The sequence below is a fragment of the Peromyscus californicus genome, unplaced genomic scaffold, assembly GCF_007827085.1.
Source record: "Peromyscus californicus insignis strain IS unplaced genomic scaffold, ASM782708v3 Scaffold_5__1_contigs__length_169319896, whole genome shotgun sequence".
Taxonomy (NCBI): Eukaryota; Metazoa; Chordata; class Mammalia; order Rodentia; family Cricetidae; genus Peromyscus; species Peromyscus californicus.
In genome coordinates, this window is record NW_026294573.1 from 57250124 (window position 1) to 57275805 (window position 25682).

The 25682-nt window shown below is 38.7% G+C and overlaps 1 protein-coding gene across 20 annotated transcripts in view; it reads left to right on the plus strand.

The window, feature by feature from the left end:
• Caap1 (caspase activity and apoptosis inhibitor 1) overlaps positions 1 to 25682 on the plus strand; it is a 101656-nt gene that overhangs the window by 62790 nt on the left and 13184 nt on the right. For 4 of the 20 annotated variants that reach the window (XR_008213575.1, XR_008213582.1, XR_008213586.1 and 1 more), the window contains 2 exons: positions 19729 to 19925; positions 20576 to 22377. The exons of 11 other annotated variants lie outside the window; for them this stretch is intronic. Coding sequence is in view for 3 of the 9 variants with exons in the window: in XM_052715607.1 (XP_052571567.1) it covers positions 11707 to 12113 (407 nt within the window). In the remaining 6 variants the exon portion in view is untranslated. Of the gene's footprint in view, positions 1 to 1080; positions 1101 to 11706; positions 19611 to 19728; positions 19926 to 20575; positions 22378 to 25682 lie in introns of those variants that run through there. 5 more of the 20 variants (XR_008213577.1, XM_052715612.1, XR_008213578.1 and 2 more) reach the window with 4 other exon arrangements.

The window sequence follows — 25682 nt, forward strand, 5'->3', positions numbered from 1 at the left end:
TCAGAGATAACCACTTTCAGGTCTTTTACTGTCTTGTAGTATTTGTATCACCCAGATACCATGATTCTCATACTATTCTGTGATACTTCTGCTCTAGATTTTATTTGTTGGTCTACTATGGACTATAAAGATGAAATTTTAGTTCCTATATTGTTTTCCTAAACACTCATCTTCCTTCACCCTCCACATACAGAACACCTCACCTTTTCTGCTGAAGTTAGCATTTGGTATTTACAATAGTTTGACTGTGTAATTACTCTATAGCAGGATGATGTGACATGTATATGGTAGTTCCTTCTTTGGTCCAGTTTTGCAATTATTTCAGAGTTAATATGATTGCCTTATTGCTTCATTTTCTCAGGGTTCTATATTTATACCCAAATGTTAGTCTCAATATTAGATCTCTCCTCTCCTCTCCTCCCCTCCCCTCTCCTCCTCTCCTCCCCTCCCCTCTCCTCCTCTCCTCCCCTCCCCTCTCCTCCTCTCCTCCCCTCCCCTCTTCTCCCTTCCTCTCCTCTCCCCTCTCCTCCCCTTCCCTCTTCTCCCCTCCCTTTCCTCCTCTTCCTACCCCTCCCCTTCCCTTGCCTCCCACCCCTTCTCTCCCCTGTCCTTCCTTCCTTCCTTCCTTCCTTCCTTCCTTCCTTCCTTCCTTCCTTCCTTCCTTCCTTTCTTGTTATATTTCTGCTGACTCATTGTTCTGTGATAATCTGGATTGATTGGTTTTACTTCTTAATGGATCTCCATTTTCTGAACAATCTGTCTTCCTTTTTAGCTTTCACTCCTTATTTTGATGACACACCTATCCTTTGAAAGACTGCATGAACATTATAATGTTTTGGGTCATTGGTGTGACTCAATATGACTCGGTTATACAGAACCTTATCAAAACTTTATATGAGGAAGGAAATGTAGGTTTGATGTCATCAGAAGGACTGTGCCAGTGCCTATCCGCTTACTCAAGCTCTTGAGAGTTCATTTGTCACCTGAGTTTTGATCCTTAATGTGTGTTGTCTCTTTCCCTTTGGAAGCTTTTCGAGTCTGATCTTTATTTATTCTCTGTTCTGCAATTGCCTGATGAAGTGTAAGGGTGAGGATTTTCCTCCATTCATCTCTGGGAAGCTTTTAAAGTATTCCTGGGTAAGTGTTTCTTCTCTGTTTTGGTCTTACCTGTTTTTCTGGGTTATCTGATTTTAAATTCTTTTAATTACTTTTAATTTTCATCTTTTTTCTTCCACTTTCTCAGTTTTCTTTTTCAGTATTTTCTTGGATAAAGAAAAAAATCCTATTTTTAACGTTCAAAAGATTTTGCTGTTATCTTGTAAATATTCCCCTTTCAAGGCTGGCCGGTGGTGGCACACACCTTTAATCCTAGTACTTGGGAGGCAGAGGCAGGCAGATCTCTGTGAGATCAAGGCCAGCCTGGTCTACAGAGCGAATTCCAGGACAGTCAAGGCTACACAGAGAAACCCTGTTTCAAAACAACAACAACACCACCACACACGCACACGCACATATTCCCCTTTTAATCTGACTTGAGATATTAGTATCTGTAAGGTAGTGGTTCCAGAATGGAACTTGCATTTTGATTGGCCGTGCTGTTCAGACTGACCTTCATCTTAGTAGAGCAGTCTGTGATCCTCCCAGAAGTGTGCCAAGACAGTCCTGTGAGGTGCGCATATGGAGTCATTGTTAATACCTCTTGTTTATTCTGTGCTTTTAATGGTTTAACTGTAATATGTTGTAGGGCGTTTCTTTTCTGGTCCTAGTTTATATGGTGTTCTGTAAGCCTCTTGTACCTAGACAAACATCTTTCCATTTTCTTCTGTGATTTTGATGAAAAGTTCTCTACATCTTCATTATGATATTATTCTTTTCTGTGCACCTGCTTTGAAGGTTAGGTCTTTTCATGGTGTCCCAAAGCTCTGCTGTGTCCCATTCATATTTAAAAGAAATGTTTATAATGGGCTTAACTGAGTGATCTAGTTGCTCCACTTTGTTTCGGAGCACTGTTTTCCACATGATCCATTGTGTTGTTGAGGCTTTCCATTCAAGCTTTTATTTAACTAACTGATTTTTTCATTTCCAGCATCATTTCAGTTTGGCTTTTCTTCAGCAATTATACCTCTTTACTGAATTCTGTTTTCATATCTTGGATTAGCCTCTACATTTCATTCAGCTTATTGTTTTTGTCCTCTTGAAGTATGTTTATATACTCTTTGAGTTGTTTGAACTTAGTTAAAATCATTCTTTTGAAGTCTGTCTGTGGAAGGTCTTCCACATAATTCTCACCAGGGTTCATTACTTATGAGTAACTTTTTGGGGGGCAATTGTGTTTTTGCTGTATTAATTTTTTTTTTCTTGAAACAGGGTTTCTCTGTGTAGCCTTGGCTGCCCTGGAACTCACTCTGTAGACCAGTCTGGCTTTGAACTCACAAAGATCCACCTGCCTCTGCCTCCTGAGTGCTGGGATCAAAGGTGTGCACCACCATGTCCAGCTATGTGTTGCTTTTGTTTCTGCTTTGGGACTTGAATATCTGAAGCAGTTTGTTAGGTGCAACCTTCTTTTTGCTCTAATAACATGTTTTCTTTCATTAGGCATGCACAACATTCACGAGAGGGATTAAGTTGTAAAAGGACAGAACCGTTGTCCTCTCTTGTGGAACTGGTTGTTGGAGGCTGCAAGCTGTCCTAGTTTTCTTATGAGCGTCTACTACTACCTGCATGAACAGGCACTGTCCAAGAGTCAGCACACTTCTTGCTGTTCTCTGTTTCCTTCTGGAGTGCTCTCCCAGTCAGTGGGCAGTGGAGCCAGGAGATCACGGGAAGCTGGTAGTGTAGTGAAGAAGGCCTTGGATGCAGAGTGCAGGGCCTATCTGGGAAGTGAGACTCTGAAGGAGAAGGGAAAGGTGCCTTATCTGGTGGGAAGGAACAGGGATAGGAGACTTTGAGCTGGGCAGGAAATAGGTCTTTTGATTATAAAGTAGAAAGTGCTTCAGATTTAAAACCTACAACTTGAAAGACTTAAAAGGACCAATATTTTAATGTTCCTTTAAAAATGTGAGAGACTAGAATTCATTGTCACTGTAAAAGGTAAGTTTTTTAAAAAATATTTTTTCTTATATTACTCTACTGTTTTAGCGTATCTTCTCTGTAGAATATATTTTTTCAGAGTTCAAAAAAGATTAAGAAGTCTTGTAATAGATTTGCCCCTTGTAAACAAACACATTTGGTGTGGGAATTTTAAGTAAGGTTCCATTTCTTATGTGATATTTAGAATCACCAAATTAACATAAATTTGTATTTATACCTATCACGTTTGTTGGCCTACTACAACATAGTTAGAAGGAAAACTGAAGATCATCCAAACAGAAAACTTCTCTGCTTAAAAAGAGATTCTAGAAGTATCCATAAACATGACATAGTTTTTTTCTCTATCTCTTAGTGAAAAGCTTAACTTCAAAATGATTGTTTTAGTGTTAAACATTGGTGTAATAGCTTTTTGCAAGATTTTGCTATTAGTAAATGTGGAAGAAAATAATATATCAATAACACTGAGATATCCAATTACAGTTTGATTATGGGGACTTTTACTTATCATATTAACCTTTTTATTTCTACAACAAATCTGCAAAGTGTAGAAGAGAAAAAGGCATTTATTATATTTCCTTATTTGCAGCCAAATTTAAACATTAAAAATACTGCATTTTCTTGTCAAATTTCTTACTTATGGTTCTTTCCTGCTATTAACATTAAAATATGTAAACTGAATACTTATATATTCTATATGTTAACTGAATACTTATATAGTCTATAACCTGTTTTTGTTGTGCATTAGTTTATCAGATTGCTGCTCTAACCATTGGAGAAAACAAAAGACTAACTAAATACTACATGGTTACACAATTGTGGAAGATCACTCATCAGCCTTCCTTATTGTTGTTTTAATGCTTGTTCATATAGTTAACTGCCCTATCCACCTTAAGATTCATCCTTCCTACACTGTCTGTAGGTACAAAATCTTATCTGTCAGACTTGGAAACCTGTTTTGTCAGGATATGAATTTTAGTCTATGTGGGAAAAACCTCTCATGTAATTTACAGGTTTCCATGTCAAGTAAATGAAATCCGTCTTTACCAGTTGTGAATGTTACTTGAACATTTGACAATATAAGGTCTTGGTTTTCATGATTCCACTGATACATGAACTAATGCTAATTGTTTTTAAAAGCTTGATAGTCCTTAATGAAAGATAAACATGTTGTTGATAGTTATTTTGAATGCCCCAAATTAACCTTTAATTAAGTTTATTGTTGTGAAATTCAGGAACTGTCAAATTATAGTTTCTCTAAGAGTAAATCTGTAAATCATCACCATTGAAGACATTTTATTGCTAATTGGTTTGAAATTATTTGTGAGCAGTTGTTAGAAAATAGAATTTTGATTGTTTGGTCTGTGTATAGAGCTCATGGAACTCTGTGAACAGAAATTTAGGGTGAGCAGTTAACCACGTTAGCCTGCTTTGAAGCAGCCCTTCCTGAATAACCGTTTCTGTCTGCTCTTCTTCCCTCTTTTGCTCCCCCCCCCCCACTAGTAACTCCTTTCTTCTACATTTTATCTTTCCCCTTCCCCCTTAACTGGTCATTGAGAAGAAAACTTAAACAACAATAACAATTTTGTTTCCTTCTCAATTTGTAAATGTTAAGAAAGAGGATGGGGAGATTGCCCGTTCAGGAAGAGGATCTGAGTTAGGTTCCCAGCATGCGTATTTAAAAAGAAGATAGGCAGATCCCTTAGGCTCACTGTCCAGTCAGCCTCGCTGGTCTCATGGACACTCCCCAGACCTATGAGAGATCTTGTGTTTAAAAACAAGGTCAGTGATCTCTGGTTTCCACATTCATGAAAGTGTGTGTGCATGCATACTCACACCCACAGATGCATCCACAAGGAACTTCATAAAAACGCTAAGAAAAATATTATCTATTATGAGCTTTTTCTGAAGACTTGTCTTTTGATTTTTAGGTAGAAATTTTATGCGCTTAGAACCAAAACAGGACTTTAAAAAATTTTAGTTTTATTATATTTACTTGTGTGTGTATGGAGAGCAGAAAACAGTTTGTGGGAATCTGTTCTCTCCTTCAACCATGTCAGTTCCAGGGATTGAACTCAGACTTGGTGGCAGGTGACTTGACCTTCTGAGTCATCTCATGTGCTTTGGGCCCAGGAATTTTTTTCTTCTTTTAATTATATGTGTTAATGTGTGAGTGTGGGTTTGTGCACGTGAGCGCAGTGCCTCTAGAGCCCAGAAGAAGGTGTCACCCCCCTGGAGCTGGAGTTGCAGGCAGTTGTGAACTGCTAGATGTGGGTGTTGAGAACCTAACTGTGGTCCTCTGCAAAAGCAGGCTGTGCTTTTAACCATGGAGCATCTCTCCAGCCCTCATGTTTATATTTTGATTAAATAAGATCTAGTTTCGAATATCAAGACATTTAATGTTTCTTTTTTGTGAGTAGACTAAAGTCACTTTTTTTTTTTTTTTTTTTTTGGTTTTTCGAGACAGGGTTTCTCTGTGTAGCTTTGCGCCTTTCCTGTTACTCACTTACTTGGTAGTCCAGGCTGGCCTCGAACTCACAGAGATCCACCTGGCTCTGCCTCCCGAGTGCTGGGATTAAAGGCGTGCGCCACCACCGCCCGGCTAAAGTCACTTTTAATATTCATTTTGAATTGCAGATACTTACTTGGATTTGAAGAATCTAAGTTTTTGTCAACCCATGGTTATTTCAGTGTACATAGTTACTCAAGTGTAGTCTTTTCCTTGTGTCTTTCTCCCACCAATGGGTCTCAGTTATCAAAAGGACATGAATGTTCATTTTGAGTTGCAAGAATTTTTTTTTTTTAAGAAAACCTTTTGTTTCCTTAGTTCCTAATTTCTTTGTAATATTGTGGGTATTGCAGCTGACTTGGAGAAAAGAGAATACTATAGAGGTATCCTGTCTAGATATAATTTAATGGTTGTAGTGATTGTTCTGTATTTCTAATCATAGTCTTAATTAAATTAGTGGTATGCAAACTTTTTCACTAAATAAATTATATATTGCTATGTATGCACACAATATGCATTCATATATGAGACTCAGTGTTTTCCAAGTATATAAGAAATGAATAAGGCAAGCTACAACCTGGAGAGAACACATTTGCACAAATAAGAAAACCATATGGCTGGGTGATATCCTTAAAATAGCAAGATGTCCTACATATAATTAAGAAATTGCAAAATCTTAGTATTCTAAAATATATGTTAACTATGGTTGCTTATTCTTCAGGTTCAGTGAATGTTGGAGGTAGGACGTGTTGGGAGATATACAGAGGAAGTTCATACAACAGAGAGAAGTAAAGGCAAACAGCATTCTGTAGGAATTATATTTACTCTAAGTATCATTACATGTATCATATGATAATTGATGTTTCTAGTGATGAGTCAGTCTGCAAGAAATAGGATTGATGTGCAGTTTTGGCAAATAGATTTCATTGCAAAAATATTTTGTTGAAACTATCCAAGCTTCTGTTCTTGATTTACTAGGCAAATGTGGCATCAACTTCAGGCAGCTATTTGAAAACACACTATTATATGCACTTACATGTATTTGAATTTGAATTGCATCGTGGTTGCAATCATTCTTTTAAGTTTGTTTGAAACAATGGGATTCTTTTTCAATAGAATATAATGAAAGAAATAAAACAATAGAATGAAACAATAGAATAAAAGAAATGAACTTGTGTACTTTGGGTACATAGTCCCTTGATGTCACTTAAAGCATGTGCTTATTACTAAAAGCTCCTAGAGGCCCACAACTAGTGAGCTGGATTTGGTACTTTACAGGTGTAAATTAGCTGGAGAGATGGCTCAGCGTTTAAGAGCACTGGCTGCTCTTCCAGAGGACCCAGGTTCAATTCCCAGCACCCACGTGGCAGCTTACAGCTGTCTGTAACTCCAGTTCCAGAAGGTCTGTAATACCTTCACACAGATATACACACAGGCAAAACACTAATGAACATAAAATTAAAAATAAAGAAATATATAAATAACACAGAAACTGGAACTCGCTTTGTAGACCAGGCTGGCCTCGAACTCACAGAGATCCGCCTGGCTCTGCCTCCCGAGTGCTGGGATTAAAGGCGTGCGCCACCACCGCCCGGCCTGAAATACTATCTTATGAAATAATTATCTGTAGCTGGAGAATTTCTCTGCAGCTCCCGCCAAGCCATGCCAGTCTCAGAGCCCACTTATAAAATAAACACACAGACGCTTATATTATTTAAACTGTGTGGCCTAATGGCTCAGGCTTCTAGCTATCTAGTTCTTATATCTTTTTTTTTTTTTTTTTTTTTTTTTTTTTTCATTTACTGTAAGTATATATATTTTTTAAATAGGAGACCAAATAAGGCTGGGAACACCTGGGGTTGTTTATAGTTTGTGAAGCCCACAAACACTTGTAGGAACATCCACTTTTTTTTTTTTTTTTTTTTTTTTTTTTTCACGTTTTGAAACAGTGAATTTAATGATTGATGTCATGTATACAGTATCCAGCTTTCCATCAAAACATGACTTCATTGTAGAACATGTGGCCCATGCTCCCATAACTTAGTTTTCAAAGGTTTGTGTTCTAGGCTTTTAGGAGGACACCACATTTTTTTTTTTCCCCTTTTCTATTTTAATAAAAAGGAAAAAAAAGAAAAAGGTTATAACTAACAAAAGAAAAACTATATACAAAAGTACAATGACTATATACAATATATACAAGTAATAAATGTCTAAACAATGTCTAGTCCATTTGTATTTGACAAATTCAGAGAAAATAATTTCATTATCTATCCTATTTTGTTAAGTCCAAAATGTATCTAATTCACTACACAGAGAAACCCTGTCTCAAAAAACCAAAAAAAAAAAAAAAAAAAAAAAGATAGTATTTCAGTAGATAGAGAAATTCCCAACCTTTCACACAGAATATTTTATCAATAATCTTTAGAACAAGAAATAGGAAAACTATTTGTTAGTGCCTCCCTCCCCATTTTTGGTGAATTGATTCTCATTCTTAAGATTCTAGTCAGAGAGAAAACATATTCTTTGACCAGTATAAGTTAGGAACTAAGTATTATTTAGGGACATTGATAATAACCTGTAAGGAGTGAATTTTAAGTTTTTACATTTGTATTTAAATTTAAGTATTGGAATTCTGATATTGAGAATACTAAAAAAGTAAAAAGGAAATAAAAGCCAATTCTAAAAGCAGGGATCATTTGGTAAGTCATATAAAACCTTTACTGATGAGATGCTAAGAATCATATATATGCAAATTGTGTATGTGTAAAGAATTCAAGTATAGGTTGTCTTTATAACACACTGTGTTGTTACTATGAGGAATATAATGGATTGGGATTACTAATTTTCTTGTTTAATGTTCAATGTTTAAAATAAGTTTTAAAAGTAAAAAATTTAAATGAAAAAAAAAAAAAAAATAACACAGAAACTAAGGAAAAAAAAGAGTTGAGGTATAAATTAAGCCAAGCATAGTGGTTCATGCCTTTAATTCCAGCATTCAGGAGGCAGAGGCAGGTGAATCTAAGTTCAAGGCCAGCCTAGTCTACATAAAGAATTCCAGGCAAGTCAGGGCCAAATAGTGTGACCTTGTCTCAAAAACAAAACAGAAAACAGGGTTGAGGAGATGGTTCAGTGGTTAAGAACACTTGCTACTCTTGCAGGGGACCCAGGTTAGATTCCCAGCACCTATGTGGTGGTTTGCAGCCATCCACAGCTTCAGTTCCAAGGAATTTGATGCCCTCTTCTCACCTCCATGGGTACTAGGGACATATGTGATGCACATATATACATACATGCAGGCAAAACATTTGAATGCATGAAATAAATCTAAAAAAAAAGAAATCAATGCCCTCATCCCTGGAAAAACAAAAACAAATAAATAAAGATATAAATTCAATGAGGAACATCATTCAGAATAACTGGCAGTTATACTTGGCATATAAGTGACACAGTTAGCAAATACTGCTTGTAACTCTTTTGTTCTCCCAAATATTTTTTCCATGGAAACAGTTGCTATTATAGGTCTGGTATTTATAATAATATGAATAAGATTTTTTGTGTGTGTGTGTGTGTGTGGGTTGATTTCAGCTGAATGATGAAAATCCTATGGAGGCCTGGTCAAAGTGAAATTTCATAATGCACTTTTCATGTAACAAGTATGGGCAGAATACTTTATTTGTAAGATTTTGCCCATACAACAGTTAAGAAATCATGCTTTTCATTAGTCATAAGCTTACTGTCTCCCACCTTCAATGAACATTCTGTCAGTGCCTTGTTTTAAATTTGGGGGTTTGTGTTATTTTGAAATGGACGATCCCTGCATATATTTTCATAGTGGTCCCTGTAAACATTTAAATCTAACAAGTCAAAGCAATGAATGTTGCAGATATGTGACAATATCAGCAAAATAATAAAACCACAATGAACTTAAAATATGATGTTCATGTTCTAAATTTGTGTATTCTTTTTTTATAAAAGGTGGGGTTGTAGAAAGGAGAGAATTTCAGGTTTTTATGTTTAATTGCACTAACAGCATGTGTTGACAAGTCATAAATAACAGCCACTCTGAGGGACTAAATAAATTGGTTTCCACAAGCAGTGATTCATCTTCTGTCTTTCATTGCCGTCAGGCTGAGACAGCTTCTTTCTGTCAGCTGATAGGAACAATATTTGATAGTTTAACAGCCCCATTTCTATTCTTACAATAGCTATCTTACCTTATCTATCAGTTACATTTCAAATACTGAAATGCAGTAATTAACTCTCCTTTTTTTACTTAAAACTTTGCAACTTTGTAACTATTCTGTCCCGTATTTTTACAGAATTCTGGTGGAATGGAAGTGCACTGGGTGAACAGTGCTCCTTAGTGTATTTCTATCATTTTAATCTCCATTTTGTTGATATACCATTTGCATATATAAAGGTCACCCTTTTTTTTTTTTTTTTTGGGTTTTTCGAGACAGGGTTTCTCTGTGTAGCTTTGCGCCTCTCCTGGAACTCACTTGGTAGCCCAAGCCGGCCTCGAACTCACAGAGATCCGCCTGGCTCTGCCTCCCGAGTGCTGGGATTAAAGGCGTGCGCCACCACCGCCCGGCTAAGGTCACCCTTTAAAAGTGTACAGTTCGGGGTTGGGGATTTAGCTCAGTGGTAGAGCGCTTGCCTAGCAAGTACAAGGCCCTGGGTTCGGTCCTCAGCTCTGAAAAAAAAAGTGTACAGTTCAGTGACTTAAAGAATTATGATTTGTAATTATCTAAGTCCAGAAGTCATTATAATCTGAAAAAGATGCATTTTACTGATAAAGGCACTCCTTCAGCCTTACTTCTTCCAGCCTCTGGCAACATTGATACACTGTTCATACTTGGGCTTGCCTACCCTGGATAGTACATATAAATGGAAGTCTAGAATAGGTACTTGGCTTTTTAATTTTATCATTCATCTGCCCATGTTGTCATGTATATCAGTACTTCATTATATTCATCCCCAAATAGTACTACTCCATTATCAACAAACTCTAGAATTTTATTTATCGATAATTCAGAATGAGTTGATTGCAGTGTGGTTTACTGCATTTTCTTCCTATTATGCTTTCATTTGGGGTCATTGAGATTCTTAGATCTGTCATTTTATTTTCTCAAGTCACATTTAGAAGATTTAGGGCCGTCATTTCCTCAAATATTCTTATTGCCCTTCATTTTTCTTTGAGCATTCCAATTATACAACTATAACATAATGTCTTTTAGCAAATATCACTAATGCTCTGTTCATTTAAAAAATTATCTGTCTTTTAAACTCATCAAGCTAAACTGGTGTTGATCTCATTCAATACATTTCTCGCGTTACACATTACAGTATTCCCTTTAAGAAAGTTGGCAAGCACCTCTGTGTATTGTCCACCCCTGTATATTGTCTGGACATGGAGGAATCAGTCCAGAAACCTTTTGGAACACATACTTGTCCTCTTAGCTCCAGCAGCTGTGCCGGTTCCTGGCTTGTTCGGCTGAGTTGGTTTTCTCCTCACATGGAGAGTTTCCTGGTTTCTTTGCAGGCCTAGCAACTTTTGAGTGAATGCCACTCATTCTGCATGTTACTTTGCTGGGTGTGCAGCATTTTATTTGCATGAGTAGTCATGGACCTTTCTATTGAGATGCAGTTGTTGTAAAGAGCTTGAGGCTTTATGTTCTTGCTTTTGATATCTGGCAGGCAGAACTGTCATATTCAGCCTAGGGCTAATTATTCCCTGATACTGAGACACCCTCCGTGCCTTAACGCACATGGTGTGCAGCATTAAGACTCTCCACCTGGCTAAGTGAGCAGGGCCTGTGCCTGGCCTTGTGGGGGTGCAGCTGCTCACCCCTTCCTTTCCTTGGCTTCAGTGCTCAGCTGCCTATTTGTGGGGATCTGGGGAAGCTCTTGAGTTCTCTCTTTGTATGGCTTTTTCAGCTCTGCTGCACTTTGCTGAGAACTCCTGCTGCTCCAGCCTTTCTGGACTTAAACTTCCGTTCCTCAACTGAAGGAGTGATCTGTGCTCTATCTTGGTTCCGTTTCCGCCGATCTATTACCTGGACGATCTCAAACACTCGTAGGCTGTACCTTGTTTGTGTCCTTCTTCACAGGAATCGTCTTCTGTGCTGCCATGCCTGGTGAATTCAGGACTGTTGCTTCACGTGCCCTTTTTGGCCTGTGGTTGTTCCTATGGATGAGTAGATCCATTTCCTGTTACTTCATTTTGACCAGAAGTGGAGCTTCCTTCATTCTTGGTATTTTCATGGAGTGTAAAATCCTGTCTTGCCTTCTCTTGCCGGTATCGGCACTAAGGCGCTGTTCTATTGTCTTCTGGCCTCCAGAGTTTCTACGTAAGTCCATGGCATATAAACTGTTACTCTCATGTGTCATATGTCAGTTTTTAGACTGTCATCATTCATATTTTCATTATTTTTTTGTCTTCTCATGTTCTGAGACTCCAGTTACTTATACATTAGCCCTTTTGACATTGTCACAAAGATCCCTGAGGCTTTGTTGAAAAAAAGTTTTTTTCTTGTTCTGATTAGAGAATTTACTAGACTATCTTAAAACTCACTGATTCATTCCAGTTTTACCTCAGTTTTTCTGTTAAGCCTGCTGTATAGTACCCTTTAAAGTCTTTTACATTGTATATTTCCATTTTGAAATCTCCGTTTGGCTCTTCTCGTGTTTTCAGTGTCGTTATTGAGACACCTGTCAATCCATTGTCCAGACAGTACTTTACTTTACTAAGCGAGGCCAAAATAGCTGTTGTCATACCCGTAATAGTTTAATATCCAGGTTGTTTGCTTACCCTTGGTAGTCTTTAAAAGAAGACAAATTAATGTAAATGGAACAGATATCTCACTACCATTTCAGTTAAGCAAAAGAACATTTTTAACACTCCAGAATCTCTAGGATTATTTGCATTTTGTTTATTTCTTTGTTTGCATTGGCTTTTGGTTTGTTTCTGAAGAATGAGACTATTTATTATGTTTATTTTTGTTTATGATTATGTTTTCATGTTTATGATTCCATTTATATTTATGATTATGTTTACAAGGGAGATAAATTGTCAATTCTTGAAAAAGAAGAGAAATAGTAAGGTGCTAGGGCATATCAGTCATCACAGCTTCACAGCTTAAAACCACAACGAAGAGCCTGTAAACTGCCATCGGAATGTTTAAATTGACAACCAAGCAGCTCAAGCTCTTGGACATCAAGGGTGGGACTATAATGAGTACATTATTTTGGAGCTTTAGCAGTGTGACTTCTGGAGCTGAACAATAACTTGTGGTCTAATAATCTGACACCTACATGTGTGCCTGTTAGAACTGTGTTTTGTATCACACTAGTAGAGCAATGTAAGAAAGGTTTGTAGTATTTTCATTGTTGCTGTTGTTTTTTGTTTTGTTTTGTTTTTAGTTAGTTTGTTTGTGTTTTGAGACAGGGTCTCACATATCCCAGGCTGGCCTGGGAAATCATTTTGTAGCTGAAGATGGTTTACAAATGTATACCACTGTACCCAGTTTATGCATGGCTAGACCCGGAACCCTGGGCCTAATTCTGCATGCATGCTCTCTACCAGCGCACCATATCCTCAGCCTAAAGTGTTCCCAGTATTCATAAAGCAAGAAGTTTGAAAATGTCCCAAATATCCATTGATAGCAGAAGGAGCAATGAACTTGTGTTCTGTTCATAAATTAGATTGTTAATATAGGAATGAGTATGAGCAAAGTGCTGCATCTAACAAGGAGAGTTCCACAACAGTGATGCTGAGTAAAATAAATCTTACATGTGATGGGCTGCAACAAGGACCTTTTCATCAGCCAAGTGATGGTTAAATTGCTATGCTTTCTTTGCAGACCCATCAAACAGTATTATTTATGGATTCTTCTCTATTATACTTCATAGAACAATCCCTATTGTATGTCTTACTCTTTTAGGAATATTATCTATTTAGTTACATTCTTAGCATATTAAAATGTAATTTTTTTTCTGTATTCCACATTTAGGAGGATATTGGATTTCTTCATTGAATTCTGAATTTAGTTTCCATGAGCACATCCTTAGCTGTTCTAGTGGCAGTACATGTTTCTCTTGAGTTCATTTTACATTGGAGTTATTTAGGAATATTTCTTGTGTGTTTTGTAAGCAGTCTTTGAGAATCTTTCACGTGAAAATGATTTCAAGGCTTTGAAGAAGGAGGTTCAAGATTATTCTGATATACTTTTTAAAGAAGTAGCATTGTTCTTGAAGCTAGTGGAACATTCAGAAGCAGAATCGTTGTAAGAAAGTGGACCTAATCATAGAAAACACTGGTTCAGCCAGGCAATGGTGTTACACACCTTTAATTCCAGTACTTGGGAGGCAGAGGCAGGCAGATCTCTGAGTTTGAGGTCAGCCTGGTCTACAGAGTGAGTTCCAGGACAGCCAGACTTACACAGAGAAAACCTTATCTCGAAAACCAAAAGAGAAAAAAAGAAAAAGAAAAAGAAAGAAAGAAAGGAAGAAAGAAAGAAAACACTGATTCAGTAACTTCAAGAAAAGGTTGTATGTAATTGTCTGTTGCTGTGTAAGTAACCATCCTCAATTCTGTAGCTTCAAAAAGTAGGCATTTCTTGGTGTCACAGTTCCTGTGGGCCAGAACTTGGGTCAGCTTTACTGGCTTGTCTGGCACAGGATCTCTCACAGGTTACAAGTGAGGTGTCACTTGGGCTTTGGTCTTACCTGACGGCTAGACTTGAAAAAAGATCCACTTTCATGTTCACTTACGTGATTTTTGGCAGGACTCAGTTCCTTGTGGGTTGTTGCACTGTTCACCATATTACCCCAAACTTTAGAGGCCAGAGATTTACACCTCTAGATCCTTAAGTTGGAGGCTTGTGCTGGGATTTAAATGGCAGTGACCCTGGCACTTGCAAGCTAATGTACTGCTTTGCAATAGTGAGTAGCAGGCAATGTCTGCTTCCCTTCGAGCGTCTGAGCAGGCCTCAGTACTGGGGACTCGCTCTGATAGCAACTGCTGCTGTAGCTCTTGGGCCTAGGATATTGGTATCCTTTTCCCTTTACTTCTTCCAGTAAGGAAGGCCTGCAGTTTCTGGCCTTTGCTGTCTGTCAGTTGTGCTCCCAGTCACTCTCTTGAACCTGTCAGCCTACCCTTTCTTGCTGTTGCTTCCATCTACTTTTGCTATCTCTTTACCTCAGCCTGCTCTACTATTGATGGTAAAAATCAAGCAAGAAAAGACCACTGCAAGGTTTTTAATGGCCCTAATACCGCAATATCAGGAATCAGCACAAAGTGTCTCCTGATGAAAAGTGAGCCAGATAGCCTGCTTATCTAGCCAGAAGAGGGGTGTGGCATGGGTATTTCATCATTTGCATGAAAGACTATGTTTAGATCAAGCGCAGTCAGTCTCTACTTGTCTGCTAAGAAAAAGGCTCTCCCTGTGGCCTGTATGAAACAGCTTCAGGAGCTTAAGGCTTGTGATGGCAAAAATTCTGGTGCAGGTTATTTGAAACAGTCATGGCTGGAAGAGTGTCTTCTGGGGCTGGAATTGTGCTTTGTCAGCAAGAGATATTGTTGACATGGAGAGTACAAAGCAGCCTGTGCCACTAAGATGGTCCAGCTGGCTGCCAAGGAGGGGCTGCTTGTCTCCCCTACCTCCACTCTAGGCACCAAGGAGTCTAATAGTGGTCAGAGTACCCAGCACAAACAGCTTATTAAAAGCAACATCAACAAATAAACAAAAAATCAGAAAGTGTTTACAACAAATAACTGTCATTTAACATGGATAGTGCTTTAACAACATTAACAGAGCTCCACTCTTAGCCAAGCACCATGGGAATTGGGTCTTTGGGAGCCATCCCGGTAGCTATTACACTGACCTTTCTAAGTAGCCAAGAGAATAATGTGTGAAACATTGGTTTAGGGTACACATCAGAGTTTGTTTTCAATGAAGAATTTCTTTTGTCTATTTTGACCTGATTTAGAGGATATCTCTCCAATCTTAGTAAGTTTGAGCCAAACATACTCTTCAGGAGATCTTGAGCCAAACATACTCTTCAGGAGATCTTGAGCCTTCATTTACCCTGGTTTCTCTGTGGGGTCTGTGTTGTTTTGACCAATTATTTCTGGGTATGAGAAGTGGCCTGCAGTGTGGTTGATATACCCAGTGACACTCCTTTGGAGAAAACTGATTTTCCCTCTCCCAACATCTATCAGTTTGCAAATAGCTTCTGGGTAGGGTTGGGACTTTGTACCCACTTCCTCTTCTTCATGCTGGGATTTTGATGATTTGAGTCTGTATAGGTCTCATGTATTCTGTCACAGTCTCTGGGCATTAATATATGTATCAGTCCTGTTGTGTTTGGAAGACACTGTTTCCTTGGAGTCATTCACCACCTCTGAGAGATCTTACAGTCCTTCTTCCTCCTCTTCTGCATACATCCCTGAGCCTTGAGGGGAGGGTTTTGATGAAGACATCCCATTTAGGGCTGAGTGCTCCAAACTTTCCCACTCTCTGTACATTGTCCACTTGTGGATCTCCTTGTTAATTCACATCTGTACATCTGTTTCAAGAAGAAGCTCTTTTGGTGGGGAGTGAATGATGCACTGATCATTTAAAATTGATTATCTCCACTGTGGTGCATCATGTAGGGAGTCTTGGGAAAGAAAAAGTTACCTTATTTATTTGATATAATACATTGCATATTATATTAATTGATTTATCTATACTTTGTTTTCGTGCAAGAGAATGTTTACCCCTGTAAAAGTGTTAGTGGCCTGTCACCTTGCAGCTGCTTGGAGACCACTATTTAACAGTGTGTTTTGACTTAAGTCATATGTTTTTCCTCAAAAAAAAGGTAATTATGCTATCATAAAAATTTAAAAATCCCTTTTGGGACTTCTTCATTGGTGATGAAATACTATACTATCATCTTGTTTTTTAGTATTAAAGAAATAAGATTAGAAATACTTGGAATGACAGCAGCTTTTGGCTCTTATTAAACAGCAAAAAGGGGAAATGGATGTACAGTTCTGTTTTATGGTTTAAAATGTTTATATGTTATATGTTTAGATGTTAGACAATACAAAGGCAGATGCTAGTAAACTCTACCTTAAAGTATAAAAGTACAGCAAGTTCATTTAAAGTTAATTTTTTTTTAAAATCACTGGACAGGTTGCTATATTCCCATAAGAAATCCCTAATTGCATTAAAGTAATTGAAAAGTATTCAGAAACAGTTTTCTACTCATGAAAAACACTTTCTTATTTTGATTCTAATGTGCTATTTATTTCTTCATGTACCTTAGGCTAGCCTGGAATATGCTATGTAGCTAAGCCTGGCTTCAGACTCATGAGCCTCCTGCCGAAGCCTCCCAGATGTTGGTATTAGAACATGAGCACTTCTCTGTTCTTGGAAACACAGAAGTGTTGAGTCCTTGTCTGTAACAGGTGGTATTTCCTTCTACCTATGAACAGATTCTATAACTGATCAATAATTCAGCAGTTGTTTTGGCTCTAAATGAAAGAGATAACATTCCTAAGAATTTATTATGTATGTTTCTTGCCACTGAGTGAGCAAGACAAATACATACTCATCAATGCTGACTGGATGGTAATTTCTGAAACATGAAGCCACAGCTCCTCATAAATAACAGAGTAACAGAATCACCGAGAAGTTGGCAGAGATCAATCTCTAGATGGATGAGTTAGTCTGTAAGCAAATAGCTGCTTAGCTTCTAACTTTTAAGGATGCCCTTGTTTCTAACCTAGATGCTTGGATATCAGTAGAGACGGTAGAATTTCTACAACAAAAGCTAATGGGTCAGCAGCTGAGCATTTTATGTGAAGACACATTGTATTTTAAGTGGAAAGCATGGAGGAGCATCCTGCCCTGTCAGATCTAGTAAAGCACCTTGCCATGCAATCACAGAAATTAGCTATGACTGTTCAGTGAGTTGAATTTAACAATGGTGTCTTGGGAAGAGAAGTTGAAATAGGTTTTGTTGATAACCCTCAAAACACCACCATTAAAACATTTGGCAGCCTTGTTATTTTATTTCAGCCATGTATATAAGACTATATTATGCGACATGTACTATGTGTATGTTAGTTTAATTTATATAAAAGCATACATACATAAAAGTATACATACATATATTTATGTTGTTTGACACTATTACTGGGAAGATGTGAATGAACATCTACTCACCAAGATAGGAAACTGACAACAAACCAAAGTAACGATACCACTAAAATCCAACCTGATGAAGCAATGATTTTTACTGGGGTTACTTACAGGAATATAGGTGAGGGGTTACTTAAAGAAGTAGAAATGACTCAATGACAGTTGCATCATCAAGAGCCAACCCCAGCGTGGTTGACATCTCACAAAGATAGAAACCTGGAGCACACTGCACAACTTATGGGCAGGTTGATGGGTTGGGGAGTGTTTCTTCCAGGTAGTTCAGTTGGTCTGAGCCTCTTTTAGGCAACTTTTGTCTAGGAGTGTCTCTGAGCAGTCTTTACTATTTATATTTGCCTGTGGAATAAGGGACTAGTGCATTTTGTCAGTTTCAGGGACTTCCTGAATCTTTAGAGTTGTTTGCTTCCTGCAACTTAACAAGCTCCCTGGCAGGAGGGAGTTTCACCCCTCCTTATTTTATTTCTTTCTATTTTTATTTTATGTGTATGGTGTTTTGCCTGCATGTATATCTGTATACTACATTTGTACCTGGTGCTTGTGGAGGCCAGAAGAGGACATTGGGTACCCTGTAACTGTATTACAGATGGTTGTGAGCCAGCATGTATGTTGTGGGAATTTAACCTGGATCCTCTTCTTAGAACAGTTTTAATGGGCTTTACTTTTAACATGGAATGTTCATAACACGTTAGCAGTTCTTCCTACCCTTTCCACATATTTTTAGTAAATGCTCCACAGGGACTAAAAACTCATAGTGTTGCCTAAACTTCCTGTTTCCTTCTCTGGAAACTGCCAGCATTTCCAATTCTATGAGTAAACAAGGAGATGATCCAAAAGTGAGTAAATGTGATTGAACTTTCAAATGAAACACAAACCCAAATGATTTTCTATCTCAGAAGACAAGGAAAGAGGTGTCAGGAGTGTGTGTGTGTGTGTGTGTGTGTGTGTGTGTGTGTGTGTGTGTGTGTCTATGTGTGTGTTGAACACATAAGAGTATGTGGATGTATGTATACACATGTGGAGGCCTGAGAAGAATATTTGTGTGTCTTCTATTGCTTTCTGCCTTATTGCTTTGAGATGGGGTCTCTCATTGAACCAGAAGCTTGCTATTTTTGCTACACTGACTGGCCAGTGAGTTCCTGGGATTAGCTTGTCTGAGCTCCACAATGCTGGGGTTACAGGCATGTGCAGCCATGTCCATCTTTTTACATGGGCAGTGGGGATTCAAAATGAGACCCGCATGCTTTCACAGAAGGAGCCCTTCCCTACTGAGCTGTCTCCCCAATCTCCCCGTGTCACATTTTTAATAGTCTTCATACAGCAGTTTCCTCATTGTGGTGCCTTTTGTAGATATGTTTGTGTGTATGGAAAGCCTTTTTACATTTGTATAATTTTTATAGTTGTTTACACCTAGAAGTTTTATTGGGTATATCATTTCATAGGGGCAAAACCTGCTGTGGAAAATATTAGATAACTGGGGATAGATAACCTCAACAGAACTGTAAAGAGAGTTGAGTATCTTTATGATAATGTACTGCTCCTTTTTAAGCACCATTCCTCCTGAAAGAATCTGTACTGTCAGTAAGAAGGTAGGCATATCCACTTTTGTTATTTGTACATTTCTTGTGTTTGCTAATGGAAATGCCATTCACACTATTGTAGACAAATAGGGCTATGTGCACAGTTGATGCCTCCTGAAGTAGAAGTATCTAGAAAAAAAGAAGAAAGTTTGACACTAAAAAGGAACTAGATATTGGAATCTGATCTTTTATGCAGTAAGTTGAGTGTACAAGGATAAGAAATATGAGCTCTTCTTTTCTGGGGGTGGGTGGGTCGGGGAGACAAGGTCTTATGTAGCTCAGACTATCTTTGGAGTTGTTTTGTAGCAGAAGATGACCTTGAACTTCTGATCCTCTTGACTTCCAGATGCTGGGATTGCAGATATTCACCATCATGCCTGATTTAGGTACTTCTGAACGTTGAACCCAGGCTTTATGCATGCAAGGAGAACACTTTACCAAACTAAGCCACATCTCAGCCTCCTGACTGTTGTGTGTACAACTGCATGTATTGAGCCCTGTGCAGAGGCAACTATATGAAACAGAATACTTCCAGTGTTCCAGGTCCGTGTTGTGTAATCACATGATAAAAGACCTTATTTCAAACACCTGATTCCCAATTCCAAATATCCCTAACCAAAGACCCTGACTGAATGTATAACAATATGAAACATAGAAGTCTTAATATATTTTTTGTTAGTATACATCAAACTGTATTATAATAAGCATAGTAGTTGCCAGACCTAAAAAAGAACATCAAAGAACCAATGCCCAGATGGTTTCTCTTAGCAATCCAAGGAGAGGTCACAATTTTTTGTTTATTTTGAACCAAGAATTCTTTAGTCTAGAAACTAGGCAAATAACAGTTTGCTTCAGATGCATTTTAACTATCAAGTATTATAGACTAGCATTATTATTTTGTGTGTGTGTGAGAGGAGACAGAAATACTCAGTCTGCAATGTTTAACTAGAAAAGACTGGGGATCTAGAATAGAATAATCTAGATTCAGAAAATGTTAGGGAACAGAACTGTAGAAGTGTCTTCTTCCCCTCTCCATGTGTGTCTGACCTCTCCACATGGTTTTAACTTGCATCTTCCTGCTGATTCATGCTACTTTTCATGTGATCATTGCTCAATGTGAATATATATTTTTGATTCTGAGCATTTTTGCCATTTTTAAATGTGGTATTTGTCTTTCTGTTGTGTTGTTACAGTTCTTGCCACAGTCTAGACGCCGGTCCTTTGTCAGACATGCTTCACCAGTATTTCCTCAGAAGCTTGCCATCTCTCCAGTCACTCTTCTTTTTCTTCATGGTGTCATTTGATGAGCTGAAGTTTTAAATTTTACTGGTTTCTGTGACTTAGGCACACATTCTCCTCTGCTAAAATCCTTATAGCTTTAATGTTTAGGCATAGCTCATTTATTTCCTATTTCTGTCTTGATGATTTTCAGAGTAGATCCTCTAAAGAAATGTGAAATAATAGCCAGTTAAAATTACTTTTATTTAGGAACAAGTAAGTTTAACAAGATCATGAGACTCCTATTAAATATCTCTCTTGAGAAAATGTATGCAGGTTTGGAATTACTAAAAAGACCAGACCATCTTCCATAGTTACGTTCTGCCTTCCAGCATGTACTTTAAGAATATTAAAGGTTCTTCTGATGAAAGGGCGACCTTGATTTGCTTAAACATATTGGTTCAGGTATGGGTATGGACTGTGCATTTCTGGGTAATGGCCAGCACTAGCACAAGGAGTCTCCTCCCACGGGAACCTGTCAGGAAAATAGGCAGGTTACCTTTTTCCTCGTGGCCCCAGTGGTCTTCATACTTGTTTTCTCTACACTTCTAGATCTGAAATAGTGTGACTGCTCTATGTCCTGTTTCATTCAAGTATGGGAAGGGGAGGAGTCACAGCTCAGAACCCCTTCTACCACCCTGCCTTCCTCATATGCCAGGCCGCACCCTCAAATTGTGAACCAAAATAAACCCTCCACTGAGTTGCTTTTCAGCTTTTGTGTTGGTTAGTGGAATTCTGAGAATTCATCCCAACCCAACACCGAAGTGTACTTTTTGCCCTTATGTAGCTTTTTGTCACAGCAAAGAGAGGTAATTAATGTGGGAGATGTGGCTCCCATCTGCTACCTGAGTGGAGACACTGATGAGTGAGCAAGCCATTGGATATTCTCTTCAGCAGAGGGTAGTGGCTCGTTTAAACTCTCACATAACATTTATTCTGAAAATAGATTTCCTGAAGCTTAAGTAACTGTGGATTAACTTTTGGCAAGACTGAAACAGTGGAAGCTAAGCAGAGCATAGAACCTCAGAGTGTTGGGAAGTCACACATTGTCACGGTTCTGCCTCAGTTCTCTGCATAGTGCTTCCTTTGAAATTTGCAGTAACGTTCTACGGTTTTCACCATTTAATGCCTGGAAATGCTGACACTGTTTGGCCATTTCTTCCTGTTGTCCAGGCAGTACACTCAAGTAAGGTAAGAATATATTTGTCAAATCAAAGAACATCCCTCTAGAAGATTAGACTGCTGCATTCAAAATGTTCTCCTAACTCAGATAAACATAGACTGTTCCTGGTTGTGTGTTTTGTACCATTTCCACTGGTGATGGTATCCCATATTGTGATGTCTTCCCAGAAGATTTTCTTTCCCTGACTTAAAAAAGTTTCTAATACAAAGGTTATATTATCAACCAATGCTAGTGTGAAAGAACCAAATAGGATTTTGAAGATTACCCTTCTTTAACAATGCCTTAAATTTTTATCTCCTTATCCATTCCACATTGCTTTCTTTCTCAAGACATTATGGTTTATTGTGTCTCCAGCAGGTACCTTGCATGTGATTTACACAGTGAATGGCCCTACTTTCAGAGCAAGTTAATGATATAATATCCCCATTTATATTCAGAGCAGTCAACACTCTCTAGCTCTCAGAATAATAAAAGCACCTGCATTTAATATACATGGAAGAATGGGAAGGCAAATAGCAGATAAGGCACAATCAGGTAAGTGTAATCAGATAAAATATCACAATATTATAGTAGATCAGCATCTCGTAATGACTTGAATTTTGAAAGACTGACAAACAGCATGGCCTAAAGCAGCCAGGCATACTCCTTCCTAGCAACTCTTTCCAGAGCTGATTGCTCCTCTCATGTGTTTTCTGGCAGATTAAGCAGGTAGTTTCTTATTTTAACTCTTCTAGAACTACAATGTCACACAGAAAAACACCAGCAATGTTCCTTTTGAGACCATATCAGAAACAAAAATAAGTGACATACCTGAAAGGAAAACATTACATTCCCAGCAGTTATCTCAAATTGATCCAAATCAATTTTATTAAAAAGCAAATAAATACTGCAGTCCGAGGCAGAGCTTTCATTTCTACATCAGTCTTTGCCTGCATGAAATTGACATTTTCTTCTTCTTTTTTTATTTTATTTTATTTTATTTTTGGTTTTTCAAGACAGGGTTTCTCTGTGTAGCTTTGTGCCTTTCCTGGAACTCTCTTTGGAGACTAGGCTGGCCTCGAACTCACAGAGATCCGCCTGGCTCTGCCTCCCGAGTGCTGGGATTAAAGGCGTGCGCCACCACCGCCCGGCTTCTTCTTTTTTTAAACAGCAGAAAATGGTTAGGTGACCAGAGCCTGTTCTTCAAGGGCATCTTCACATTTGACCATAGCTATCTGGTAAACCTAGCTGTACATCTTAGTACTCCATGATCCCTAATGGATCAGAACCCCATGGATTCCAGTAGAAAATATTGAATTTGCCAAAATCACAACTAAGAAGAGTTTATAGGGTAGGATGTAGCAGTTTTCTTTGGCTTTGAAGTTACTCTATGTTGGAGGCCTTTGATCTTTTCAAGTAACTCCTTTCACCTTTCCAGGTGTTACCAAGGCCTAGGAGTGTAGGCTGTGAAACATGGGAGAGCCCAGGTACAGAGGTGCTGCAGCAAATGTATGTCCAGTTGCGAGTTTGCCCCAATGTTGGTGCCCTCAACCGCCACAAGACCTGGCTGCCTCCAGATCTGAAAGCACATTTGTTCTTAATCTACTGCAGTTAAAAACTATCATATGCAGAAATTGAACTGACATATCCATCTTCTGACAAAGGACTCTGTTCACTTTCTTGCTCCTATCTGAAGGGTGATAATCCTGAGTATTGGGAAAATGGTTAAATGAAACTTCTGTAAATACGAATGTGGATGAGATGAAATAACTATTTATTGCACTTAGATCTAAGGCAGGCAAATGGAGGGAAAACTTAGCAACCTGGGACTCTGCTTGGCTTGAGCTGCACAAACATTCCTTTTCTGACAAGGCAAGTAGCAACCTGGCCGATGGTTGGAGATGCCATATGTATAGGGGTTTACAGCCTCCACTAAGACCTCTCCATTTACAAAGGACTCAGTGAGGCCCAGAAAGAGGGTCACTCCAATCCTGACTGTGGATAATTGACACCCGAGAGGTCTGCATGTCTCTCAAAGGAAACTACAGCCCTCCTCTTGGCCCTCTCTTCACCAACCCAAAGGCAAGAGTGTTATCAACTACATCTCTAGTAGAGATTTCCCTGTCTTACTGAAATCGGCCTGTCTGGATCCTCATGTCCTTAGGCCTTGATTTATAACATTGTTTGTTCTGTTGCTTACTTCAGAAGAAACTTCACAAAACCATTAACCACTTAGGAACATGGAGTTTGGGGTAACCTAAATCTGTGCTCTTCGACCAGAGTCACTCATGATTATTTCTAGAATAACTATATAGTCCTGCCTTTTAGAGTCCTTCCACAGTGAGTTCTCAGGTAAATGAAAAACTAAAGAAATAAAATTAAAAAGAGGTGATTTTATCTATTGGAAAATACACATCCACTCCCACCCACCCACACCCACACCCACACACCCATAACCACAACCAGACCCATACCCACTCCCCCTCACACACACACTGGTAATTCCTATCTGGACCCAGTGTTTCCAGGCTGTTTGAACATTGTTCAAAGACTAAAGAAATACACACAAGCATCAAGGAATTTTCTCCAGAAGCAGAGTGAAGGTAAAGATTATATATATGCTGCAAAGGAGCAGTGGACTCCAAGCTATAGTGCTCAAGAGAACCTGATGACTGCTTGGGACTCCCTTTTGTGGGTCCAGGAGGAGGAGTCAGTTGCTAGGGGTAGGATATAAATGGCCTTTTGGTTTTAATTGGTGTCTTTTTCACATCAGATATATCCTGAAACTTATCCAGGAACTACAGGCAATGGGCTGGTTCATTCAGGACTGGGTTTAGGTATATGCACAGTAAGGCAAATTATGTCCTCTTACTGAACTTGTATCATCTTATGCTTGTGCATAATTGAGTATGCATATGATTAAAGTCACATACATCATGAGTGTGGTGGTTTGAAAGAAAATAGCCCCCAAAAGGAGCAGCATTATTAGGAGGTGTAGCTTTGTTGTAGGAAGTGTGTCACTATGGGGGCGGGCTTTGAGGTCTCTTTTGCTCAAACTTCCCTCAGTGTGACCATCAGTCGACTTCCTGTTGCCTGAAAGATGTAGGACTCTCAGCCACCACCACATCTGCCTGCATGCTGCCATGCTCCCCACCATGATGATAATGGACTGAACTGAAACTGTAAGAGAGCCACCACAATTAAATGTTTCCTTATAAGAGTTGCCGTGGTCATTGTGTCTTTTCACAGCAGTGAAAACTCAACTAAGACAGTGGGGAAAGGACATGTGTAGTGAAGTAAGGCTTACATAACCCAAGCCTGTCAATCAAAAGCAGATCACTTACAGCCTGCCCCTAGCAACCAACTGCTCCCTCTCTTGGACTCACAAAAGGAATATCCAGGCAGTGACCAGGCACTCTTTTGTGGCAAGCCTGCTCAGATCCCACTCTCTCGCAGCATATTTGACCTGTACTTAAACTTCACTCCTGAATCAAGCCCCTGCTGCTTTTCTTGCTTTGTCTGATTCTTCAGCTCTTTGAACAAGACCCCAAGAACCTGGAAACTCCTGTTCATTCAGAGACCACCAGTAACAGAATTGCTCTATTTTCTTTGAGAACAGTCTTTCTCAAGAATGTGTCTGTCTTCCCACCTGTCTGATTTGGATTGCCATGACAAAGTGTCTTAACTAATGGATATGAATTTTCTGACAGTGGTAGAGGTTGAAGCCTGAGATCAGAGTGCAACATGGCCAGGCTCTGTGGAGGGTTCTGTTCCTGGCTTACAGTAAACAGGCATCTTACTGTGTACTTCAGCAAGCTTCTTCGTGTGTGCACAAAGAGAAAGTCCAATCTTTGGTTTGT